The 22,990-nt window shown below is 49.2% G+C and overlaps 1 protein-coding gene across 1 annotated transcript in view; it reads right to left on the minus strand.

Annotated features, from left to right (window-relative positions):
- Nucleotides 1-210: 210 nt before the first annotated feature.
- The window catches only part of HMOX2 (heme oxygenase 2), a 29,827-nt gene continuing 7,047 nt past the window's right edge, over nt 211-22,990 (minus strand). Inside the window, exons 2-6 of the mRNA XM_055409380.2 lie at nt 4,013-4,124; nt 2,809-2,926; nt 1,980-2,471; nt 1,029-1,209; nt 211-947 (exon numbers count right to left, since the gene is read on the minus strand). Coding sequence (XP_055265355.2) covers nt 820-947; nt 1,029-1,209; nt 1,980-2,471; nt 2,809-2,926; nt 4,013-4,098 — 1,005 coding nt within the window. The 5' untranslated portion in view covers nt 4,099-4,124 and the 3' untranslated portion in view covers nt 211-819. The remainder of the gene's footprint in view (nt 948-1,028; nt 1,210-1,979; nt 2,472-2,808; nt 2,927-4,012; nt 4,125-22,990) is intronic.

Here is a 22,990-nt window from a genome sequence, read left to right on the forward strand (position 1 = left end):
GCTCTTTTAGGTATTAAAAAAAAAAAAAGCAGGAAAACTAAAGCACTCTGAGAACTAGAAAACCGAGGGACCACATGGATGTCCATGTCCCTAAGAGGTGGCTCACTGATTGCCCTGACAGATGGATGCTGGGCAGGGACCGGCAGTGTTGGGAGCGCGAGGGGCTGCTGGGCACCGACAAGGATGATGTCACACCAGAAAGGAGGGAGGTAACGAGCAGAATCCACTTTATTGAGTGCAGAAGCATTTTCACAGGTCAGAGGAGACAGGCCACGGCCAAACTGACCCTGACTCGGGTGTCCGCTTGAGAGGTGTGAGGACTGGCTGCCCAGGATGGAGCTCTAGGACCTCTGAGGCGAGGCGAAAGGTCAACTTCTGGCTCTTGCCCCAGGAGAAGTCCAGAGAAAGAGCAGCCCCATCTGGGGAGGCCCCCACCCTCCCACAGCGCTGGGGCCTGAACTTGCTGGCGATCCACTCCCAGCATGGGAAAGACCCACCTAGGTGTGGACGCAACAAAGAGGGGAGCGAGTGAGCCTTGGGTCAGAGGTGCGGAGCCCCAGCAACAGCGCTGGTCCCAGAGGCCTAGGCCAGCCTGCGGACTGTTCCTGCTGCCGGAACCGGCGGGGGCTCGGGGGTGGGCCTGCACCCAGTTCAGCGTTCGGCCCGCAGGCAGGATGCTGACAGGCAAAGGCTTTAGTCGCTGGCTTTTATTGGTTGCTTGTTTTCTCAAGCCCAGCATTAGAAAAGTCACCTGAGGTGGCAGTTTGGTCGTGGGTGGAGGCGGGGCGGGCGGCGGTGCAGCGTGGAACGGTGGGTCCTTCACATGGAGTACCAGGCCAAGAGGCCGGCGGCCAGGGCCACGCTGGCAGCCAGCAGGAACTGGAGGCTGGGCCTTCGCAGCACGGCCAGGGCTGCTCCAAAGGGGCAGCTGCTGCCTTCCAGGGCACCTGCGCGGCAGCACCGAGGGGACATGCCATGAGTGGGGGCCAACACACCCCCGCTGTGCGTGCAGGACACGCGAGGCCTACCTTTGTCTAGCTGAGCAGCGTAGTAGGGGCACTTCCGCAAGTCTCCTTTCCCATCATGCACGGGAAGCCCATCCTGCGTGGGAAGTCTGCTGTGCGCGGGAAGCCCGTCATGTGCAGGGAGCCCGTCCTCCAGGGTCTCTTTGGCCAGCAAGGAGCCAGCCTGGTCCAGTTCATTGAATACCTGCAGGTATAAAGGATCGACAGCTGTCACCAGCCTGTGTCCCCACAGGGGCCAAGCAGGCAGGGATGGGAGTGTGCAGGGCGGACACCTCCCCCGAGGCGGAGCTCTGGGAGGTGTGGCTGCACCTGTGCTGCCCAGGCTAAGAGCCCACGGCAGACACCCCCAGGGGGCAGACAGGAGAAAGCAGAAAGCACTGCCCCCCCCACCCCATGGGATCCCCAGCACGTCCCTGTTTGCGGGTGCTGGGTATTTCTAGCAAGAAACAGAAAGGTGGGAGGAGGCAGCCCTGGCAGGGCTGGCTGGTCCTGAGGGGCCCTCAGGCCGGCACTTCCTGGAGTGGAGGGCAGGGCCTGGGCTCTGGACACAGAACTGGCCTGCCAGACTCGGGCCTATCTAACAGCTACTTGTAAACGGAATCATTCTCTCTTTGTATCTCTCCCCAAACTTACCAAGCAGGACTTTTCACAGCAACCTTTGCTAAAAGGGGGGAACTCCATATTCCTTCAGACCAGAAGCGTGGGGCGAGGGGGAGGGAGATAGCTCCCACCTTCCCGACCCTTCAACGTGCTGGGGTGTCGCCTTCCCAAAGCACCACACTCAGGCTATTGATCAAACAGGGTGGAACCTTGAGTGGGGTCGTGCCCGCTGGCCTGTTTAGTCGCTAGACTTGCTATTGGGCAGCCTATCTGTCTGAGAGCACTGATGCCCCTTCAAGTGGCTCTGGGGCAGCCCTGCCAGCAGAGGCCCTTCCCGCCTGGCCCTGGCAGTACCTGCATGTTGAACTCAAAGGCCTTGTTGGCCTCCTCCACGATCTTCTCTTTGGTCTCCAGGTTCAGGTCGAGGGCGTTCATCCTGGCCCGGTACAACTGCTTGAACTGCTGTGCGTTGTCCACATTCTCAAACAGGTAGAACTGGGTCCCTTCCCCCGTGCTGGGGAGCTTCAGGGCCCGCTGGGCCACCTTCTTCAGCACCTGGCCCCCCGAGAGGTCCCCCATGTAGCGGGTGTAGGCATGGGCCACCAGCAGCTCTGGCTCGTTCTGCCCCACCTCGTGGATCCGCTCCACGTACTTCCGGGTGGCCTCTGAGCACCGCGCCTGCTCCTCCCAGTGCTCGCCGCAGAGATACTCCATGTCTCTGACCAGCGCATTCTTCCGGTGTAGCTCCGTGGGGAAGTACAAGGGGGCAAAGGCTGGGTGGTCCTTGTTCCGGTCGATCTCCTCCTCCAAGGCCGAGTACGTGAAGTACAGCGCGGTGGTGGCCAGCTGCCAAGGGCGATGGGGAGACCATGGGAGAGGGCCAGGGCCTGGGCCGGCAACGCCCAAGCCCACTGCCCATACTCCTGAGCAGCCCCTCCATTCCCCACTTTCATACAGTGAGTTATTTCACGTGCGCAGGAAGCGCTTGTTTCTTAAAGGAATGACACAGAGAATTCTTTGGAACACGGATCACTTCCTTTACATCACTACCTTATTCCTTTTAAGACATGAAACCACAGCCTGATGCTGAGAAAACATGGGGCGTGGAGGAAGGCTGGTGGGGGGCAACTCTGTAGGACTAAGGGTCCCCAGCCCAACCTAGCTCACGACTGAGGGCACAAACCTTAAATAGCTCCTTCCTGATGTTGCCTTTCAAGAAGTCCTTGACAAACTGGGTGTTTTCCGCCCGGTCATGTGATTCCTTGGTCCCTTCCTTCAGGAGCTCGGAAAGGTCTGCCATCCTATGGAGAGAGCATGTGTGAGTGAGCCTTCCAACTCCAGGGTGACCACTTGCCGAGCTCGAGGCAGAGGCTGCTCAGAAACATGATTCCAGCCTCTCAGCAGGGAGCAAAGCACAAGCAGACGTGGGTCTGCTCCCAGGACCCGGGCGACACTCTGGATGACTCTGACCCACTCCTCCACCATGCCCGGGTCTCTCTGAAGCACCCAAATGAGTGATGCTTGGCTTCTGTGCCCGCCCGAAGAAACACACACCTCTAACCCTACCACACAAGTGTGTGCTGACTTCAGGGAACAGACAACTTTGGGGAATGTGTCTCCCAGGATCCACACCCCTGAGGAGAACTGACCGTGCAGCTCCTGGGGTGGCCCAGCTGCCTTCCTCCTACCTTGGTCCCACAGCCCCTGAGGATGACATGAGGCTGGAACCCGGCACAGGAGGATGGGAGTGAGAGCAAGGCTGGGGAGGCAAGAGCCAGGACCAAGGCCTGTGCTGCTGAACAAAATCACGTGACAGATGCCAGCACCAGACAAGGCAGAGAACATTCTGGGCAGGGACGCATGTGCATCCCCACAATTGTCGAGCAGAGCAAGAAAAGCTGCCGCTCAGGGCCCAGTCTCTGCTGGCCTCTTCAGGAGACTGGCTCACATCACTCACGTGCTGCCAACAGTTTATTTTCAGCAATTATTCCAAGATGTAAAAAGAGAACTTTGCCAATGACAGGACTATAAGGAGAGGCTGAGAACGAGGAAGAACAGGCCCGGGTGACTGGAGGCTTCGAGTGAATTGCCCCCAACCCAGTAAGGAAAGCCCTGCAGTTAAGAGCTGCTCCCACATCTGAGGGGTGGGAGACACTGGAAAAGTGCCAGCTTTGCCTCTGATTTACCCTTTCTCACCCCAGATGACAAAATGTTCAGAATTCCAGGAAGAAGAAATGGCCAGGAGCACCATCAAATCCCACCACTCGCCCCTCGGAGCAGTGCCTGTCCTGCCTCCCTGTGTGGGGCAAGGGTGAGGAGGTGGCGGGCGTGAAGCATCCCGGGCCCCAGCAGCACGACCTGACTGCACCACGGCCGCCATCGCTCACCTGGTGTGGTTTTCCTTCTCTGGGGCCCCGGAGATCTTTTTCTCTGGCTCATCCAACCCCTCTGAGGTCTCCAGTTCCGCTGACATGGCTGCTGCTCTCACGCCCCTGTCTCCTGCGGAGACACAGGAGCAGGTGATGTGGCGCCCACCGGTTCTGCTTGCCCCTAAGTAACACCACCAGGAGGCGCCACAGGCCCCAGGGAAGTTTTCATAAAAATAAAGCTCTGCCGTCACGGGGACTGTATCTGCATTGAACAAAATGTGAATATGGACAGTGGCAACAGCACTGTATTGATGCTAAACTTACTGATTTTTATAACCGCACTGTGGTTATTTACAAGAACGTCCTTGTTTTAGGAAACACACACTCACGTAGTCACAAGTAATGGGGCATATTACCTGCAACTTACTGTCAAATAGTTCAGAGACAGAGTGTGTGTGTGTGTGTGTGTACTGGCACGTACACTGCGGCTGGGGGGGGACATACAAGTGAAACACTCGAGTCAGTGCTGACGGTGAGCCCGGATGAAACGTACACAAGGGTTCTACGTACCATTCTTTTCTGTACTTTTGAGATTATATCAAAATTAAAAGTTACCTAAAACATAAAATAACAAAGGAATAGGACTTAAAAAAGGCAGCGGTGCAGCAGCTCTCAATGTGGCAGCAAGCACATCGGAACCAGCCAGGCTGCCTGTTAGAGGCGGGTGCCCTTGTGCGGGGAGCATCCCCTCAGGGCCGCTCCAAAGGCCCCTGACGAGCTGCGCCAGCTGCGCTGAGTCACCACACGAGCAGACTGCCTCCAGCCCACTCCAGACTCTGCCGAGCTAGAGGAAGTGACACACGCAGGCCAGTTGATGCCCACTGCCTCTGCCTTCGTCAGTCCGGGAGATCTGGTCCTGGAAGACGACAAGTTCACCCTCCACCTGACGGTGCGGCAGGGGAGCCCATCTGGGGCCTTTCCAGCCCATCAGGAAGCAGCAGCACAGCTGCCCCAACAACCAGCAACACAGAACCAGAGCTACTATCACTGGGGCCAAATCAAGCCAAAGAAAAAGAGACCTGAACTTTCTACCTCAACCAATGTCTTCTTACTGAGCGTTACTGAGCTCTGCCCAGAAACAGATGTCTAGGGGGACAAAGAAGTATAAGAAATGGTCCCTGAAAGGATAAAAAGCCACTTCTATCTCAGCCCACAGATAACCACCATTAGTATGCTGCTACATTTCCTTTCTGAGTTTTCTCTAGATAACATCTCCTTTGTTATCTTTGGAGATATTACAAGGCCTGGTTTTGCTCAGCAGTCTTTCTGAAATGTCTCTCAACTTTAGATTTAGCATTTATACAATGGAATTAATGACAGGAAGGATTAAGTAAGAACACAGGAGCACAGTGCCTGCCACATGGTAAGCACTCAGTAAATATTAGATATGATGGTGTGCACTTGTTCCAGTAATGCTTAGAAAATAGCAGAGAGTAAAATAAGCCAGACAGGGCATGATACTATTTCTGTGTGCAATCTTTTTACAAAAAGGTTCAATTCAGAGAAAACAATGGAATGGGGATTGCCTGGGAGTGGAAGCAATGGGAATGGCTGGTAAAACGGTACAAATTTTCAGTTACATTGTGAATAAGGTCTAAGAATCTAATGAAAAGCGTGGTGACTATAGCTGATAATCGCTGTTCAGTCACTAAGTCATGCCCCACTCTTTGTGACCCCATGGAATGCAGGACTCCAGGCTCCTCTGTCCTTCACTAGCTCCCAGAATTTGCTCAGATTCATGTTCAGTGAGTCAGTGATGCTATCTAACCATCATCTCACCCTCTTCTGCCCCCATCCGTTGCCTTCAATATTTCCCAGCATCAGGGTCTTTTCAAATGAGTCAGCTCTTCACAACAAGTGGCCAAAGTACTGGAGCTTCAAGCATTAGTCCTTCCAATGAATATTCAGGGTTGATTTCCTTTAGGATTGATTGGTTTGATGTCCCTGCTGTCCAACGGACTCTCAAGAGTCTTCTCTAGCAGCACAGTTCAAAAGCATCGATTCTTCGGTGCTCAGTCTTCTTTATGGTCCAACTCTCACATCTGTTTATGCCCACTGCAAAAACCCTAGCTCTGACTATATGGACTACATTTGATAATACTGAACTGCATAACTTAAATCTGCTAAGAGAACAGATCTTGAATGGTTCTCACTTCTTTAAAAGGGTAAATATGTGAGGTGATGGATGTGTTAAAGTCAATTATGGGGATCCTTTCACAATGTACACATATACCAAATCATCACTTTTATACATTTTAAATATATTACAATTTTATTGTCAATGATACTTCACTAAAGCTGGAAAAGAGAATAGAAATACCAGAATATAGAAAATGGGACCTTCTCCTGAGAAATCAGATATACTCTCCTCTATAAAAATGCTAGTGAACAGTGTGGCGCAGACTGTCAACGACAGACAGGAATTGGGGTGGGGGAGAGGAAGTGCCCCTAGATCGCGGAACAATATGAACAACGCTAGAAATGGGACAGCCACAGAAATGGTGAAAAGCTGCCTTCTATGTGTCCTCTTTCCTAAGGGTCAAGGTAGACTTGCCAACCCTGAAGTAAGCTCCACATAGTTTCCCCCAGGTCATTCATACTGAGCTGATTTTTTGCCCACACCTCGAAGCTTGTGGGATCTTAGCTCTAACTGGTAAGGGATCAAACCCAGGCCCTAGGTTTTGAAATCTCAAAGTCCTAACCACTGGACTGCTAAGGAATTCCCCAGACTTTTAAGAAAGAACATTTGAGCTCCACTTCCGTAGGGACCCTAAGAGCCACAGTTTTTCTCCAACTGCTCAGCACTCAGACTGCAGAGAGGAGAGGGTGCTGGGAAGAAAGTTCTGGGCTTCCCAGAGGAGAGAAGGCTGCAATAACGCCCCAGAGGCTCTAGGCAGGTATGTGGCTATGCTGAGGACACCCCAGGCACCGGAGATCTGCAGCCCCAAGCTGCTTACAGGAAAAACTAGTATCAGGCAAAGACAGAACAACTGTCATCCAGTTGCCTAGGTTACCAATTGTGGTAACTTAGGTAAACTTCCTGCACTTGATCACCGTGGTGCAAGCAGTGATGGTGTGACTGACTCAATCTGACCATTAACTGGTCTACTTGATGATACTGCACTCTGGGAGATGTAGTCACTTGAGCAACAAGGCTTCTGCTTCTCTTCAAAACAGAGGAAGAGAAAGCTGGCTCCCATCAGTGCCCACCTCGGCATTTTTTTCTGCAGCAACACTTTATTTGTGCCAGTCCCTCCTCAGGCACACCCTCTTCCACTGGTCCTGCCCAACAGCCCCGAATTCCCACCTCCCCACTCCCAGGAGGCCAGACTAGCCCTGGGGACAGGGCCGCTGCTGTCTGCTTCACTGCTGTAGCTCCAGTGCCTCGGAAATAACAGGCTCTCCATAAACAATTGCTGAACAAATCAAAGGAAAGAAGGCACACAGGAAATGCTGTAAGCGTACCACCAACAGCAGGCACCAGTGGAGTGCAAGGCACACTCTGCAGTCCACCACCTCAACAGGTACTAAACTCACAACAGGGTTGAAAATTTTTGCTTTGAAGAAAGGATAGATACCAGTTTATCCCATTCCAGCAGCAATTATACTGAGTCCCTAACACAGGCTGAGGGCTTCCCTGGTGGCTCAGTGGTAAAGAATCCACCTGCAATGCAGGAGCCACAGGAGATGTGGGTTCGATCCCTGGGTCAGGAAGATCCCTGGAGAAGGGGAGGGCAACCCACTCCAGTATTCTTGCCTGGAGAACCCCATGGACAGAGGAGACTGGAGGGCTACAGTCCATGGTGTGGCAAAGAGTCAGACACAACTGAAGCAACTTAGCAAGCACGTACACAACGCAGGTTGAAAGTGCCATCTGGCAGGAAGGAGAACATTCTCAGGAAGGCTCACTTAGCATATTCACCCCACACGGGCTGAGTTCCAGAAACAGGGTGGCCTGGAGGCCTGGCCACTATTCCTTGAGGGAGTGGCCGGGGGTGGGGTTGGGGGGAGTAGCAGTATTCAGGAGCCACCTTGTATGTCAGAAACAGAATTTACTTCATTCTCTGAAAAGCTACATGGTCAAACTTGGTCAGGCTGACTTTCTCTTTGCAGGAACCACCATAATCCTAGAAAACCAAAGGCCAAATCATGAACATGGAACCTTTCTACACTGCAATCTCTTGTAATCCATAAGAAGCTGTCCCACCCTGCACCCAACAAAAACAAAAAAGATCCCAAAATAGTCCACTGTGGGAAATATACTTCAAGAAGTATTAACAGTAAGTAATCTGTACCAAAATGATAAATAGCTACCCTATAACATTTGAAAAAAGTCACCCAGCCTAACAATACAGGGCAGGGCTACTTAAACAGCAGCAAACAATGGAATCCGGGCACTGAGACTTCACCTTCCAATCAATGCAAGAGGTGTGGGCTCAATCCCTAATCGGGAAGCTAAGATCCCACATGCTTCCCAGGCAAAAACTAAAACATAAAACAGAAGCAATTGTTAACAAATTCAATACACACTTTAAAAATGGTCCACATCAAAACAAAAAAAATCTTAACAAAGAAAAAGACCCCAAACACTGACTAGGACTATGGATAACTAAGTATACCAATGATGGCAGGAGGGGATTTTGGAAAACTATAAATACTTGTTATTTGTTGGACTTTTTAGCCAACTGGCTCCTTCTATGAAAAGTGGCTCAATTCTTTTGAAAAGTGGGAGGCACAGGCAGGGGAGAAGGGGAGAGGGGGACAGAGAGACCGGAACAGGACTGGGCAAACCATCTAAGTCTCTGTGCTCTACCAACCAGTCACCAGAAGTCCCCAGGGCCCTTTACTTTGCTCCTACTAATTCCAGAAACATCTATCTATAGAGGTCTCTTCTACTTCCCAACAACACTGTGACCCTCTGTTTATAAAATCTGCTTCCATGACCCCATAACTCCTGTGCTCCTAGCTGTTCACTGATCATGACTGGTTTTCACTCCCACACCTGCTCTGAGAGAAACGGCAACACTGTCCTGATTACCAGTGTTCTCTCTGGTGGGCCTGGCCCAGCAGATCCAGAACACTCATTTCAAAGCCTCTGCCCTAGTGAATGGGAGAAGGCAATGGCAACCCACTCCAGTACTCTTGCCTGGAAAATCCCATGGACGGAGGAGCCTGGTAGGCTGTAGTCCATGGGGTCGCTAAGAGTCGGGCACGACTGAGCGACTTCACTTTCCGTTTTTCACTTTCATGCATTGGAGAAGGAAATGGCAACCCACTCCAGTATTCTTGCCTGGAGAATCCCAGGGACAGAGGAGCCTAGTGGGCTGCCATCTATGGGGTCGCACAGAGTCGGACACGACTGAAGCGACTTAGCAGCAGCAGCCCTAGTGAATGACAGGCTTAAGGCTCTAGGGCTTCTTAAAGAACAGATATGTTCAAAGATGTTAAGTTCTCCTCTACAAACTCACGTCAGCAAACCTCAGGTCAGTCAGCCTGGCTGCCAGACAGAAATGTGATCCCCACTCCCTCCCCTAAAGGCACAATGGGGACTTCAGCTTTAACAATTCTTTTCTTCATTCCCATTCTTTTTCTTTGCCCTGGAAAACCACAACCAGGGAAAGGGGCAGGTTGCAGAGTTGGCCAGCACCAGAGAGGAAGGAGATGGAAATGAGGAGGAAAGGCAGGGTGACCGGTGGCTGGAAACAGAACAGTTCTCCCGCCTACTGGAATTGACAGTGACCAGACACCAACTACCACAGCGCATGGGATGGAGGCCCACGACCTGAGCTGGTCTTCTGTACACAGAGAAGACGGCAGCCAGAGGGAAGGTGAGGGGCTGCTCCCTCCCTGCAGAAAGGCCTCCACTGGACACCGAAGGCCCTGCCTGCCTCGAGAGGTGTGAGGCTCAGTCCACTCCAGTCTAGAAATGGCATCACAGCCACAAGGGCCATCATCCTGTTTTCCCTGTTAAGCTGGAAGCATATCCTACAAGACAGAGCAAGACTCCCTCAGACTGAGCTGCTCAGAATCCAACACCACGTTTCAAATCACGCACAGCACTGTGACATTCAGGAGGGTTACGGGTAAAAATGATGCCTCATCGCTCACAAAAAGCATGTACAACACAAATGTCTTCAGCACATAAATATGAGCATGTGCCCCATAAATGTCTTCAGATGATAAACACAGAACACGAGTCCAAGACACTCCCTCTCCTGGGCTATAGGAACTGTTCCTTCTCTATGTCCCCTGAAGGCTTTTCACCCCTCTGAGAATACCTGTTCCTGTTGAACAATCCCATAAACCAGGCCAAGCCAGTTCTTAATTGTGCCACATACTCATCAGGCAGGCCTCAGGAGCAGTGAAGAAACGGGTTGTTTACCCATCACACACATTCCTTTCTGAGTACCTGTCTATGAAAGAAGAGTAAATTCTAACATGCTACTTATAAGCCTAACATGATCTGGGAGACAAGCAACGCCAGGGCCCCTGTGGAGGCGGCAGGAGGGAGGAAGCCGGGGGTGGGACGGTGCAGCTCTTAGCCCCCTAACTTCGGGTTCAGTCCACGTTTCCCCTGTGAAATGGAATGAACACCTACCCAGCACTCCATACGAGACTACTATGAGGACCAAACAGATGATGACCATGAAACCACTTTACAACAGCTGTCAGTATTACAGAAGAAATGGAGAAGGAGCTGTTTATTAACTGGTCTACCCTGGGAGAAGAGACACTTCTGGTGAGCTTTTTCCAGACCTTGCTACAACATCAGGAAACTCAACAAGTTGAAGAAACCCTATTCCCGGATGCAACATGGAAATAAGACTTGCTCTCCTGAGCACTGTTTAAAATCCAGTATTGAGAGGGGTAAACCTCACATTGGGAGGCAGTTTTGCATCCCATCTGGCAAATGGATGTGAAGAGAGGTGCAACCTGTTTCCTGCAGTAAACGGCCACCTGACCGTCCCTGCGCTGCTCCCAGACCTCAGGGAGGGCTGGAAGCTGGGGGGCAGGAGGGAGCTCAGTGAACCTGTCAGTTTACAGGGGTCACTTCCAGGCTCCCACCTATTGTTGATTACTGCTCTATACCCAACTCACCTTCAGGAAGGGAAAGGTGGGTGGGCCCGGCCCAAAGGACGAGGTCTTTAGAGTTAGAAAGATTTGGGCTGCAGTGTCAATGTTTAGTAGTTCCATGGCTAGCAGTAAGGCGTACCATTCTGAAAACTGAGTTTCCACATCCATAAAACTGGGTAACAAAACTCTCTTTGCTCCACATTCTCGAGTGGGCTGTGAAGACTAAAGGAGCTAATGTGTGTACAAGTGCTTCATGAAACTAACATGGCTGAAGAGTGCTGATGGCCTCTTGAGAAAGTTGTTGGAGAAAGTGCACAGGTGGGTGATTCTCAAACACTGAGGACGAATGTGAAGTCTGAGGCGTCCACAGGTAATTCTGGGCAGTCAGCTGCACGTGAGGACTTGTGACTCAGGCCTTTTCCTCTGCCAGTGTCAGGAAAAGGGAATTCCTATTCTTTCTGAGGTGAGACCTGTGACCGCTGCAGCTGGAAAATTCTCACTGCAGATACTGCCGGACGCTGGCAGAGCTGGATGTTGGGAGCAGTGCACAGGGCTGACTCAGCTCTAATCCAACAAAGCAACTGAGAAGTGGGGTCTCCCAAAACCCTGAGGAGACCACATCCTATAGGTCATCACCTTCTGAGTCTACTGAATGAATGAAACGAAGTCTCTGAACTCTGCTGCTGCCACACCTCAGGAATTCTTATCAAGCTTCACCCCTTTCATTTTGGTCACTGGGTGAATTCAATGCCACAGTTCATTGAATGGATGACTATTAACCTCTTGACAGAGAGCAAGTTCAGACAAGCAATTCTGGAAACGTGAGGAGTCTCGGGACACAAAGCTCCTGCGCCACATTTACTCCACACACACCTGCATAGCTGGCAACAAGCGACCAGAAAGGAACTAGGGCACTAGCCTCTCAGTAACTTCAAACACTGGACTCAGGAAGTCTAAGACTTCTCAGGCAGGTTGTGTGCACTGGGGAGCGGTGGGCTCATCTCTGCATGTTCAAATATAGCTGAGCAAGAATTCAGACACTGCGACAATACCTGAAACATTGAAAAGAGCAGAGAAGGGGCCGGAAGTCCACTGGCTGCTGGCACCAAAGATGCCACTTCCTACTACAAATGAAATAAATACAAGACCTGCTCTGTTTCCTGAGTGTCACTGGGTCTTGGGGCTGAGAAGACAAGGCTTCCCATGAGAAGCACCTGAGGGGTGGGGGCTGAAGCCCTGACTGAATTCTAGAATGGTCAGGCTGGGATTTTATAAGAACAGAGCTTAGGCACCAGACATCCACAAGGCTGGTTGTAACAGCGTTAAGTTCTGACGAGACTGTGGGTCACCCCAAGGTACAATCAAGCAAAACTCGTTCCAACTTTGGAACAATCTAGAAAGCATGTGTCCTATGGATTAAGGGGTCAGCCACATTTTCTTTCACTCAGGTGCAACAACTGTCACCTGTGACTTGGCTTCTCCCACAAATGATGACATAAACAGTGCTGGGAGTGGCAGGAAACTGTGGGGGCTTAGGGTGCTTCTGCCGAATTTCCACCTCGGAAAACCTAGAAGTGCTATGGGCTTCCAGGCGATTTCCTCTTTACATGCATGTCCTCTCTACATGTTCCCCTCTACATGCATCGTGTCTGACTCTTTGGGACCCCGTGGACTGTAGCCCGCCAGGCTCCTCTGTCCATAGGCTTCTCCTGGCAAGGATACTTGAGTGGGTTGCCATTTCCTCCTCCAGGGGATCTTCCCGACCCAAGGAGCAAACTGTCATTTCGGGTGTCTACTGCTTTGGTGGACGGATTCTTTTGCCACTGAGCCACCTGGGAAGCCCTTTCCTCTCTACAGACAGACTCAATAGAGCCTCCCAGCAGCGACCAAAGGCCCTCGGGTTCACCCAGAAGAGGGCGGGGAAGAGGAAGACTACAGGACTAAAGTCTAACAGATGTGGACACGCCATGTTATTTCTGAGCAGGGTTCCATGACTATGAAGGAATTAAGATCAAGAGAATTAAGTAATACAGCCAATGTCCCTCAGAGTGAACAGTCGAGCTGGAACCAAACTTGAGTCCTTCTGAATGCAAGGTGACACCTCCTGTGTCCACAGCCAATCCTCAGTGGTACGCAAGGTGAAATTAGTATGGTGTCTACTGACAAGACTACTAGCCACATGGAAACAGGTTATATTACATTGCACTTATGCTCACAGTGGAGGGGTTGGCTAAACCACTGAGTGACACTTGTTTTTTAGTAAGAAAAGTGAGCTCAATCCTATGGTTCCTGAGAAGTAAATACTCAGGTTCCCATTTGAAGACTATATTGCCCATCCCTAACACACTCACCTTGGCTCATTCAGATTACAGGGCAACCCGAGAAGGTTGTCCCCTGGCGGGCCCTGCTTTTGTTGACTAGCAGGGCAGGCCAAGGCTGAAGACGGCTGGTCCCAAGGGGGAGGATGGCGCTCCCCCCCCCCACCTCAGTGCCTGGAGGGAAGCAGCCAGATCTGCCAGGTCCTGGCGGTCGCTGAAGCCGAGGCTCTGGGCATCCTGACCCCACAGAGAGGTCACAATAGGTAAGGCCCGCAGATTTCTATAGTACCTATTACCATAGTAACTACAGAGAATCAGAAGAGTTGATTTTAAGAATCTGAAAGCGTGTCTTCCACATGTTGAGATCTATTCAGTCCAATCTTCCTGTCTACTGAAAATATACTCTGCCTTGGTAACAGGAGTGTGATGGACAGAAAATACATCAACATAAAGGTCTTATAAAATCAACAACTCCACAGGCCAAGGCACTGGTCAATCTAACGAGGCGGCTCCTCTGGCTCACCCTGGACCTGTTTGGGACCCTAACACGATTCCACAGGCCTCAGAGTTAGGGATTATTCTCAGGCTTTTTCACAACTGCCTAGACTCTGGCAGTAGAGGGGAGAGATGGGTGAAGTGGGTGCAAAGAAACAAGCCCTGGCCAGGAACTGGTTAACTCCCAAGAGGCTGCCCTGTCCTCACAGACTCGCGTCTACAGTGGCAGGGGACCAGCAGCAACAGCTACCGGCCTCTCCGAGAGCCAGAGGCTCGGCCTCCCCCAGCTCCCTGCCGGCCCGGCCTCCCCGCTGCCACTCTGCTCTCTGGTTCCTTGTACTAATAACAAGGCAACAGCTTAAGAATAGGGGTGCGCAACTGTCTTCCTCCCTCGGTGTATCGGGCCTGATTCGCATATGGATAAAAACGTCCCTGAGGAGTAGCCAGGGGCGGGAAGGTAGAGAAAATACACTGCAGGTGATGTGAAAGTATCAGTAGTCAGGTTAGACAGCAGCCCTCTCTTCCACTCTAAAAAGCCTCTCAGAGTGAGAGCTGACTTACAAGGATAAGCTTTAACTCAATAAAACTAATTTTTCTTAAAAGACAAAACATTCAGAGACTGCACTGTTAGTAAAACTCAGGGGACAGTGAAGGACAGGGAAGCCTTGTGTGCTACTGTTTATGGGGTCGCAGAGAGTCAGACAAGACTCAGCGACTAAACAACAACAATCCACCTGAAACACTCCTCAAAGCCAAACTTGAAAGGCAGAAAAATCAAGGTGGCAGAGTGATTACTTAACAAAACACCCTTAAACTCTCTTTCTAGACACTCCAGCTGTTCGCTGAGATCTTCTAGGATAAAAGATCAGAGATAACAGGTCAGCACATACCACATCAATAACCTCAGATGACACCACCCTTATGGCAGAAAGCAAAGAAGAACTAAAGTGCCTCTTGATGAAAGTGAAAGAGGAGAGTGAAAAAGTTGGCTTAAAGCTCAACATTCAGAAAACTAAGATCATGGCATCTGGTCCCATCACTTTATGGAAAATAGATGGGGAAACAGTGGCTGACTTTATTTTTTTTGGGCTCCAAAATCACTGTCAATGGTGGCTGCAGCCATGAAATTAAAAGAAGCTTACTCCTTGGAAGGAAAGTTATGACCAACCTAGAGAGCATATTAAAAAGCAGAGACATTACTTTGTCAAAAAAGGTCTGACTAGTCAATGCTATGGTTTTTCCAGTGGTCATGTATGGATGTGAGAATTGGACTATAAAGAAAGCTGAGCGCGAAGAATAGATGCTTTTGAACTGTGGTGCTGGAGAAGACTCTTGAGAGTCCCACGGACTGCAAGGAGATCCAACCAGTCCATCCTAAAGGAAATCAGTCCTGCGTGTTCATTGGAAAGACTAACGTTAAAGCTGAAACTCCAATATTTTGGCCACCTGATGCAAAGAGCTGACTCATTTGAAAAGACCCTGATGTTGGGAAAGATTGAAGGCAGGAGGAAAAGGGGACGACAGAGAATGAGATGGCTGGATGCCATCACCGACTCAATGGACATGGGTTTGGGTGGACTCCGGGAGTTGGTGATGGACAGGGAGGCCTGGAGTGCTGTGGTTCAGTTCAGTTCAGTTCAGTTCAGTCGCTCAGTCGTGTCCGACTCTCCGCGACCCCATGAATCACAGCACGCCAGGCCTCCCTGTCCATCACCAACTCCCGGAGTACACTCAAACTCATGTCCACAGAGTCGGTGATGCCATCCAGCCATCTCATTCTCCGTCGTCCCCTTCTCCTCCCGCCCCCAACCTTTCCCAGCATCAGAGTCTTTTCCAGTGAGTCAACTCGTCGCATGAGGTGGCCAAAGTATTGCAGTTTCAGCTTTAGCATCAGTCCTTCCAATGAACACCCAGGACTGATCTTCTTTAGGATGGACTGGTTGGATCTCCTTGCAGACCAAGGGACTCTCAAGAGTCTTCTCCAACACCACAGTTCAAAAGCATCAATTCTTCAGTGATCAGCTTTCTTCACAGTCCAACTCTCACATCCATACATGACCACTGGAAAAACCATTGCCTTGACTAGACGGACCTTGGTTGGCAAAGTAATGTCTCTGCTTTTTAATATACTATCAAGGTTGGTCATAACTTTCCTTCCAAGGAGCAAGCGTCTTTTAATTTCATGGCTGCAATCAGCATCTGCAGTGATTTTGGAGCCCAAAAAAACAAAGTCTGACACTGTTTCCACTGTTTTTCCAACTATTTCCCATGAAGTGATGGGACCAGATGCCATGATCTTCGTTTTCTGAATGTTGAGCTTCAAGCCAGCCTTTCCACTTTCCTCTTTCACTTTCATCAAGAGGCTTTTGAGTTCCTCTTCACTTTCTGCCATAAGGGTAGTGTCATCCGCATATCTGAGGTTATTGATATTTCTCCCAGCAATCTTGATTCCAGCTTGTGCTTCTTCCAGCCCAGCGTTCCTCATGATGTACTCTGCATATAAGTTAAACAAGCAAGGTGACAATATACAACCTTGACGTACACCTTTTCCTATTTGGAACCAGTCTGTTGTTCCATGTCCAGTTCTAACAGTTGCTTCCTGACCTGCATACAGGTTTCTCAAGAGGCAGGTCAGGTGGTCTGGGATTCCCATCTCTTTCAGAATGTTCCACAGTTTATTGTGATCGACACAGTCAAAGGCTTTGGCATAGTCAATGAAGCAGAAATAGATGTTTTTCTGAAACTCTCTTGCTTTCTCCATGATCCAGCGGATGTTGGCAATTTGATCTCTGGTGCCTCTGCCTTTTCTAAAACCTGCTTGAACATCTGGGAGTTCACGGGTTCTTGGGGTTCATGGGGTTGCAAAGAGTTGGACACGACTGAGCGACTGAACTGAACTGAACACACTACTCTGTCTGGTCTAGTTTCCTCACCAGTACAAGATGCCCAGATCACAGTCTCCCTGTGCAGTAGTTGCTGGCAGTAACTCAGCGTCTGTGTAAATGTGACCATTATCTAGATACAAACATAGTATCTGTATTTCAGTATACATCCAAGGACATGGAGACCAAATCCCTCCATCTCAAAGTTTCTGGAACATGGGCTCAACAAGGCTAACAGGAGCCACACACACGCAAGTCCTACTTGCACAGCACAATGCTAATGTGCTGACCAGACACCAAAGGGGCTGAGGCAATGACTGAATTGCGTGATGGTCTTTAGAGCTGGCCTACAGTTCAGTTCAGTTGCTCAGTCATCTCTGACTCTTTGCGACCCCATGGACTGCACCACACCAGGCTTCCCAGTCCATCACAAACTCCCAGAGCTTACTCAAACTCATGTCCATTGAGTTGGTGATGCCATCCAACCATCTCATCCTCTGTCATCCCCTTCTCTTCCCACCTTCAATCTTTCCCAGCATCAGGGTCTTTTCAAATGAGTCAGTTCTTTGCATCAGGTAGCAAAAGTATTGGAATTTCAGCTTCAGCATCAGTCCTTCCAATAATATTCAGGACTGATCTCCTTTAGGATGGACTGGTTGGACCTCCTTGCAGTCCAAGGGACTCTCAAGAGTCTTCAACACCACAGCTCAAAAGCATCAATTCTTCGGTGCTCAGCTTTCTTTATAGTCCAACTCTCACATCTATACATGACTACTGGAAAAACCATAGCATTGACTAGATGGGCCTTTGTTGGAAAAGTAATGTCTCTGCTTTTTATATGCTGTCTGGGTTGGCCATAACTTTTCTTCCAAGGAGCAAGCGTCTTTTAATTTCATGGCTGCAGTCACCATTGACAGTGATTTTGGAGCCTAAAAAAATAAAATCTGTCACTGTTTCCACAGTTTCCCCATCTATTTGCCATGAAGTGATGGGACCAGATGCCATGATCTTAGTTTTCTGAATGTTGAGCTTTAAGCCAACTTTTTCACTCTCCTCTTTCACTTTCATCAAGAGGCTCATTAGTTCTTCACTTTCTGCCGTAAGTGTGGTGCCATCTGCATATCTGTTGTTACTGATATTTTTCCTGGCAATCTTGATTCCAGCTTGTGCTTCATCCAGCCCAGCATTTCTCATGATGTACTCTACATATAAGTTAAATAAGCAGGGTGACAATATACAGTTTTGATGTACTCCTTTCCCGATTTGGAACCAGTCTGTTGTTATATGTCCAGTTCTAACTGCTGCTTCTTGACCTGCATACAGATTTCTCAGGAGGCAGGTCAAGTGGTCTGGTATTCACATTTCTTTCAGAATTTTCCACAATTTGTTGTGATCCACACAGTCAAAGGCTTTGGCATAGTCAATAAAGCAAATGTTTTTCTGGAACTCTCTTGCTTTTTCTATGAGCCAGAGGATGTTGGCAATTTGATCTTTGGTTCCTCTGCCTTTTCTAAATCCAGTTTGAATATCTGGAAGTGCATGTACTATTGAAGCCTGGCTTGGAGAATTTTGAGCATTACTTTACTAGCGTTTGTAGGAGCCCAACAAACCCGACCTCAACTATTACTGGCCAAGAGTCCACTGCCACACAGGCCGAGAGGCAGTACAGGCATGTGGTCAAGGCACAGGCTCAAATTAGGCACCACAGGGCAGGCCCTGGTTCTGCTGCATACCCACTGGGGTCCTCGAACCAGTTACTCTCAGAATCTCAGGTTCTCCATCTGTAAGGGTAGTGATAACAGCTCTGCATGGCAGGTGTGAAAATTCAATGAGATAACCATAAAACTGCTGTTTTAGACTATTATTTAGTTTACTTATAAAACTGCTGTTTTCGTTTATTATTTTAGGTTGCTGTATGATGCTGAAGAGTAAACTAAAGCAAGTGTCACTTAAAGTTAACTAATGTTTCTGAATATTTTTAGTCAAGAAATGGAAAAACCCCTTTCTCTATCAAAGGTCCTGTAAGTAGCATCAAATCTATTCCAGGGTCACAGGCTGAGATGAATGCTCACTCTGAAGAACCTGTTTTCATTCTGGTAACATTTCTAATACCAAAAAAGGAACAGAAAAACCTGGGCATATCTAGCAAAATAAGTTTTGCAAAGAACCCAAAGGAAGATGATTTCCGGAGTTCAAATTCTACTCAGGGGACTCTGAACCTAAGTTAGGTGAAGTCCCCTCCATGCTATAGATGGGTCAGGATCCAGGATGGGACAAGTTCCTGTTTTGTTTCTTCAGAGCAGCTCATCACTATAAATAAAGGCTTAGGTAAATGAAAACTTGACTTTGTATAAATATGATAACTCTCATTTGCAGTTAGTTCTCTTGACAATTAATCCCCACCCAGTGGTTTTCAAGGGGACATCAGTCACGCCCAGAGGGCTGCCTGCTTGTGAAAACTGGAGGGTGGGCTGTGCTACCGGCATCTAGTGCACAGAGGCCAGGAATGCTGTTCAACATCCCACCACTCGCAGAAAGCAAAAGCACACATGTGCACACACATAACACACACACCAGACCACCACCACCGCCAATTATCCAGCCTAAAATGTCAACAGCACCAAGGTTGAGAAGCCCTGCTCTAACCTCTCAACCCTTCATCAGTTTAGAGAGAGACAAGAAGTGGTTTGTTTTCACAGTAAGCTTCATGCTGTACATCACACCTTCATCAAATATCCTTTACAGTGATTTCTGGGGAAACTGAATTTCCACCTGAAAACAAAAGAGTCTCTAAGTGGGGCAACTTGGTACTCACTGCCCACAGATGACAGGGAAAAGGGTCACAGTATCTTCCTGGGAAGAGGACTGATTTGTATTTAGATACAAGGAGGTAAAACATTTCAAGCAGGCTCAGGTAACAAAGCCAGGCAGAGGAGAAGCCCCTGACAGAAATGTGTTCACTGACTTGAAGGAACAGAACACAGAACTGGGAGAAAATCGAATCATCGTTTATCAGTCTGGTGTCTGACTGACACGGAGGCTAAGAATGAAGGGAGCTAAGCTCTAATACCAGGTCTGCGCCAGCGAGCTGTATTACAAACACTACTGCTCTGGAACTCCAACAGCCTCATTTATAAAATAAGAGGCACTTCTCAGAGAGCTGCAGGGAGGATGGCATTTAACAGAAGGTAGAGCAGGAAAGACCATGGGCTTCCCCCACCCATTTCAGATGCAGCAACTCGCATACTCCTCCGAAAATGGAGTTGGGCCGCTTCTAAAAATAAGGTCAGATAACAATGAGCTGGATGATCTTGGAGGCCTGCTATTACATTAAGAGCCACCTAAGCAAGCTTTTCATCATCTGTTACAGCATGTGTATCCTGCTGCAGCATTTCTTTGTACATATGTCTTTTTTCCAGATTACAGCTCATTTATCTTTGTGTCTTACTTCAACACAGGGTACCTACCTAATCAAGGTTTGCTGAGTGACTGGATGATTTCCAGAATGTAAGGTATTCTCAAAGAGCAGATGACAAAGAGAACATTTAAAAGTGAATCCCAGACATAAGAAAATTGGCTGGCTAGTGAGTAAGTATCTTTGAGCACCATATTTACTACGAAAATTTCTACTGATGGGCAGTTGCGGGTAGGGGGTGGGGTTACACGGGCCTTGTAGGGGGCTGAAAGAGAAAGGTTGCACTGTCCGGTTTTAAAATGCCTCCCTCACATTCCACAGATACAGCTATTAAGAACATGCCTTTTAGATTTTAAGGACCCTGAAAGCCTGGTTAAGAACAGAACACTGCCTTATCTTTTTTTTTTAAAGAAATGGAGGGCTTCCCCTGTGGCTCAATGGTAAAGAATCTTCCTGCCAGTGTCGGAGACACAGATTTGATCCCTGATCTGGGAGAACCCCACATGCCTCGGAACAACTTAGCCTGTCCAGTTCAGTTCAGTTCAGTTCAGTCGCTCAGTCGTGTCCGACTCTCCGCGACCCCATGAATCACAGCACGCCAGGCCTCCCTGTCCATCACCAACTCCCGGAGTTCACTCAAACTCATGTCCACAGAGTCGGTGATGCCATCCAGCCATCTCATTCTCCGTCGTCCCCTTCTCCTCCCGCCCTCAACCTTTCCCAGCATCAGAGTCTTTTCCAGTGAGTCAACTCGTCGCATGAGGTGGCCAAAGTATTGCAGTTTCAGCTTTAGCATCAGTCCCTCCAATGAACATCCAGGATTGATCTCCTCTAGAATGGACTGGTTGGATCTCCTTGCAGTATAAGGGACTCTCAAGAGTCTTCTCCAACACCACAGTTCAAAAGCATCGATTCTTCACATCACAGCTATTGAGCCTGTGCTCTAGAGCTCGTGTGCAGCAACGACTGAAGCCCAAGTGCCTGAGAGCCTGTGCTCAGCAACCAGAGAAGCCACTGCAGTGAGAAGCTGAAGCACCTGCTCACCACAACTGGCAAAAAGCCCGAGCAGCAATGAAGACTCAGCACAGCCAAAGTGAATAAAATTTTAAAATTATTTTTAAAAAAGAAAAGGAGGCTAGCAGTGTAGGGTGAGGCAGCAGACACAGCTGTACTTTTTTTTTTTTTTAAAAGAGGTTTTGGGCTGGGAGGTGAGGGAGGGAGAAAAAGAAAGGGGGGAGAAAGAAATGGATAGGCAAAATTTTAATAGTCGAGGTAACAAACACTTGCCAGCACTGCTCCACCCGATGCAGGCATAAAGCACCGACCCTTCCTGCTGTCCACCAGTTAGAACCCTTTATTCCCCCAGCTGGCTTTAGGGAAAGGGTTTCACCGAAGTTTTCCTCTCAGGTCTGTTACTCTAGGGAAGAGGAGGGGTCAAGTTTCTCTTAACAAGCCCACATCCGGTCTTTAAAACATTTTGGAGGAAATACACCAAGGCATTATGTTGTTATGGTTACTGCAGGGGGAAAGCAAAATGCTACAAAAATACCAGTTTACCAAAAAGAAAATTTTAAAAAACAAAGAGCAGGTTGCCACTGTAAAACTGAGCAACTTCCTGTTGCATGAGGCAGCCCCCATGAAATACATGAAGATACATGAAGTGGGTGCCTGTAATTCCCAAGAGGTCTCTAGAACTGGTCAAACATCATTGTCAGCACTAATCATTACTGAGACGAAATTCAAATGGCCCAGAACATCTATCGCTGACTAAGGACCTGACTAGGCAATAGTGAATGAATAACCAGGGGAAAAGGCAGACAAGATGGGGAGGGCAACTGACAAGAAAGGCAGAAAATCATGTGCTCCAGGGCTTGCTTTGAGGTATGCTAACGCCTTTTCCCCAACCCAACCCTACACAGAAGGCTGACACCGGCAGCACGGACAGTGGAGCATCCACAGTTAAAGCAGGGTGGTGGCGGGGTGCAGGGCAGGGGTACAAGCTTGGCCTACGTGGCTGGCTGAGCTCTGGGGACCTAAGGCACTCACTCTGAAACAGACAGTCTGCATGTCCCACTGCGTGTGCTAAGTGACGGCAGTTCTAGGACAGTCTTTTCAGGGTACATGTCCAAAGCAGCAGAGGGAAGCTGGTTCTGAATCAGTCACTGCTCCTGAACCTGCCCAGGGCTCCCTCCCTCTTTCATGTCTTGTTTCCAACAGGCCAGTCATTTCTGAAAAAATGGCCTGACCTTCCAAAAAGCACGTGATTTCTTACCCCATTCCCAACATTCCTACTTGGCTCTAACTCTGTATTGTGGACAGGCACACACTCTAAACAGCTACACTTGACTATAAGGTCCCCAAGGGCAGAGCTGAGCATCACCCCCACTAGTTAGTAAGTGCACTTTAGCTGTGCCACGCATGGCAACCAGATTAGACCACTGTGTATGTGGGAACACGCTGTCCTTTGCACAAGCACTCACGTATGTCCCATGACACCTGGTGCTGGGTACAAGGTTGTTCACAAAGGAATCCTTGGGTGTCTCTCTCTAATCTTCCACCCAGTTACCTCCTCATCTAAAGATACAAATCCAGAGATGTGTACCTCTGAAGATGGGCAGCAAAGCTATTTGTCAGATTATAACAATCATTACCCTTTTGGGGTTGCAAACCCTTCTGAGAATCAGAGGAAGGCTTCTGACTCTCTCTCCAGGACAATCACAAGTTAAAAAAAAAGTTGCCCCATGTGGCTAAT

This window comes from Moschus berezovskii, chromosome 27, assembly GCF_049115385.1.
Source record: "Moschus berezovskii isolate FMDL1 chromosome 27, NW_MosBer_1.0, whole genome shotgun sequence".
Classification (NCBI taxonomy): Eukaryota; Metazoa; Chordata; class Mammalia; order Artiodactyla; family Moschidae; genus Moschus; species Moschus berezovskii.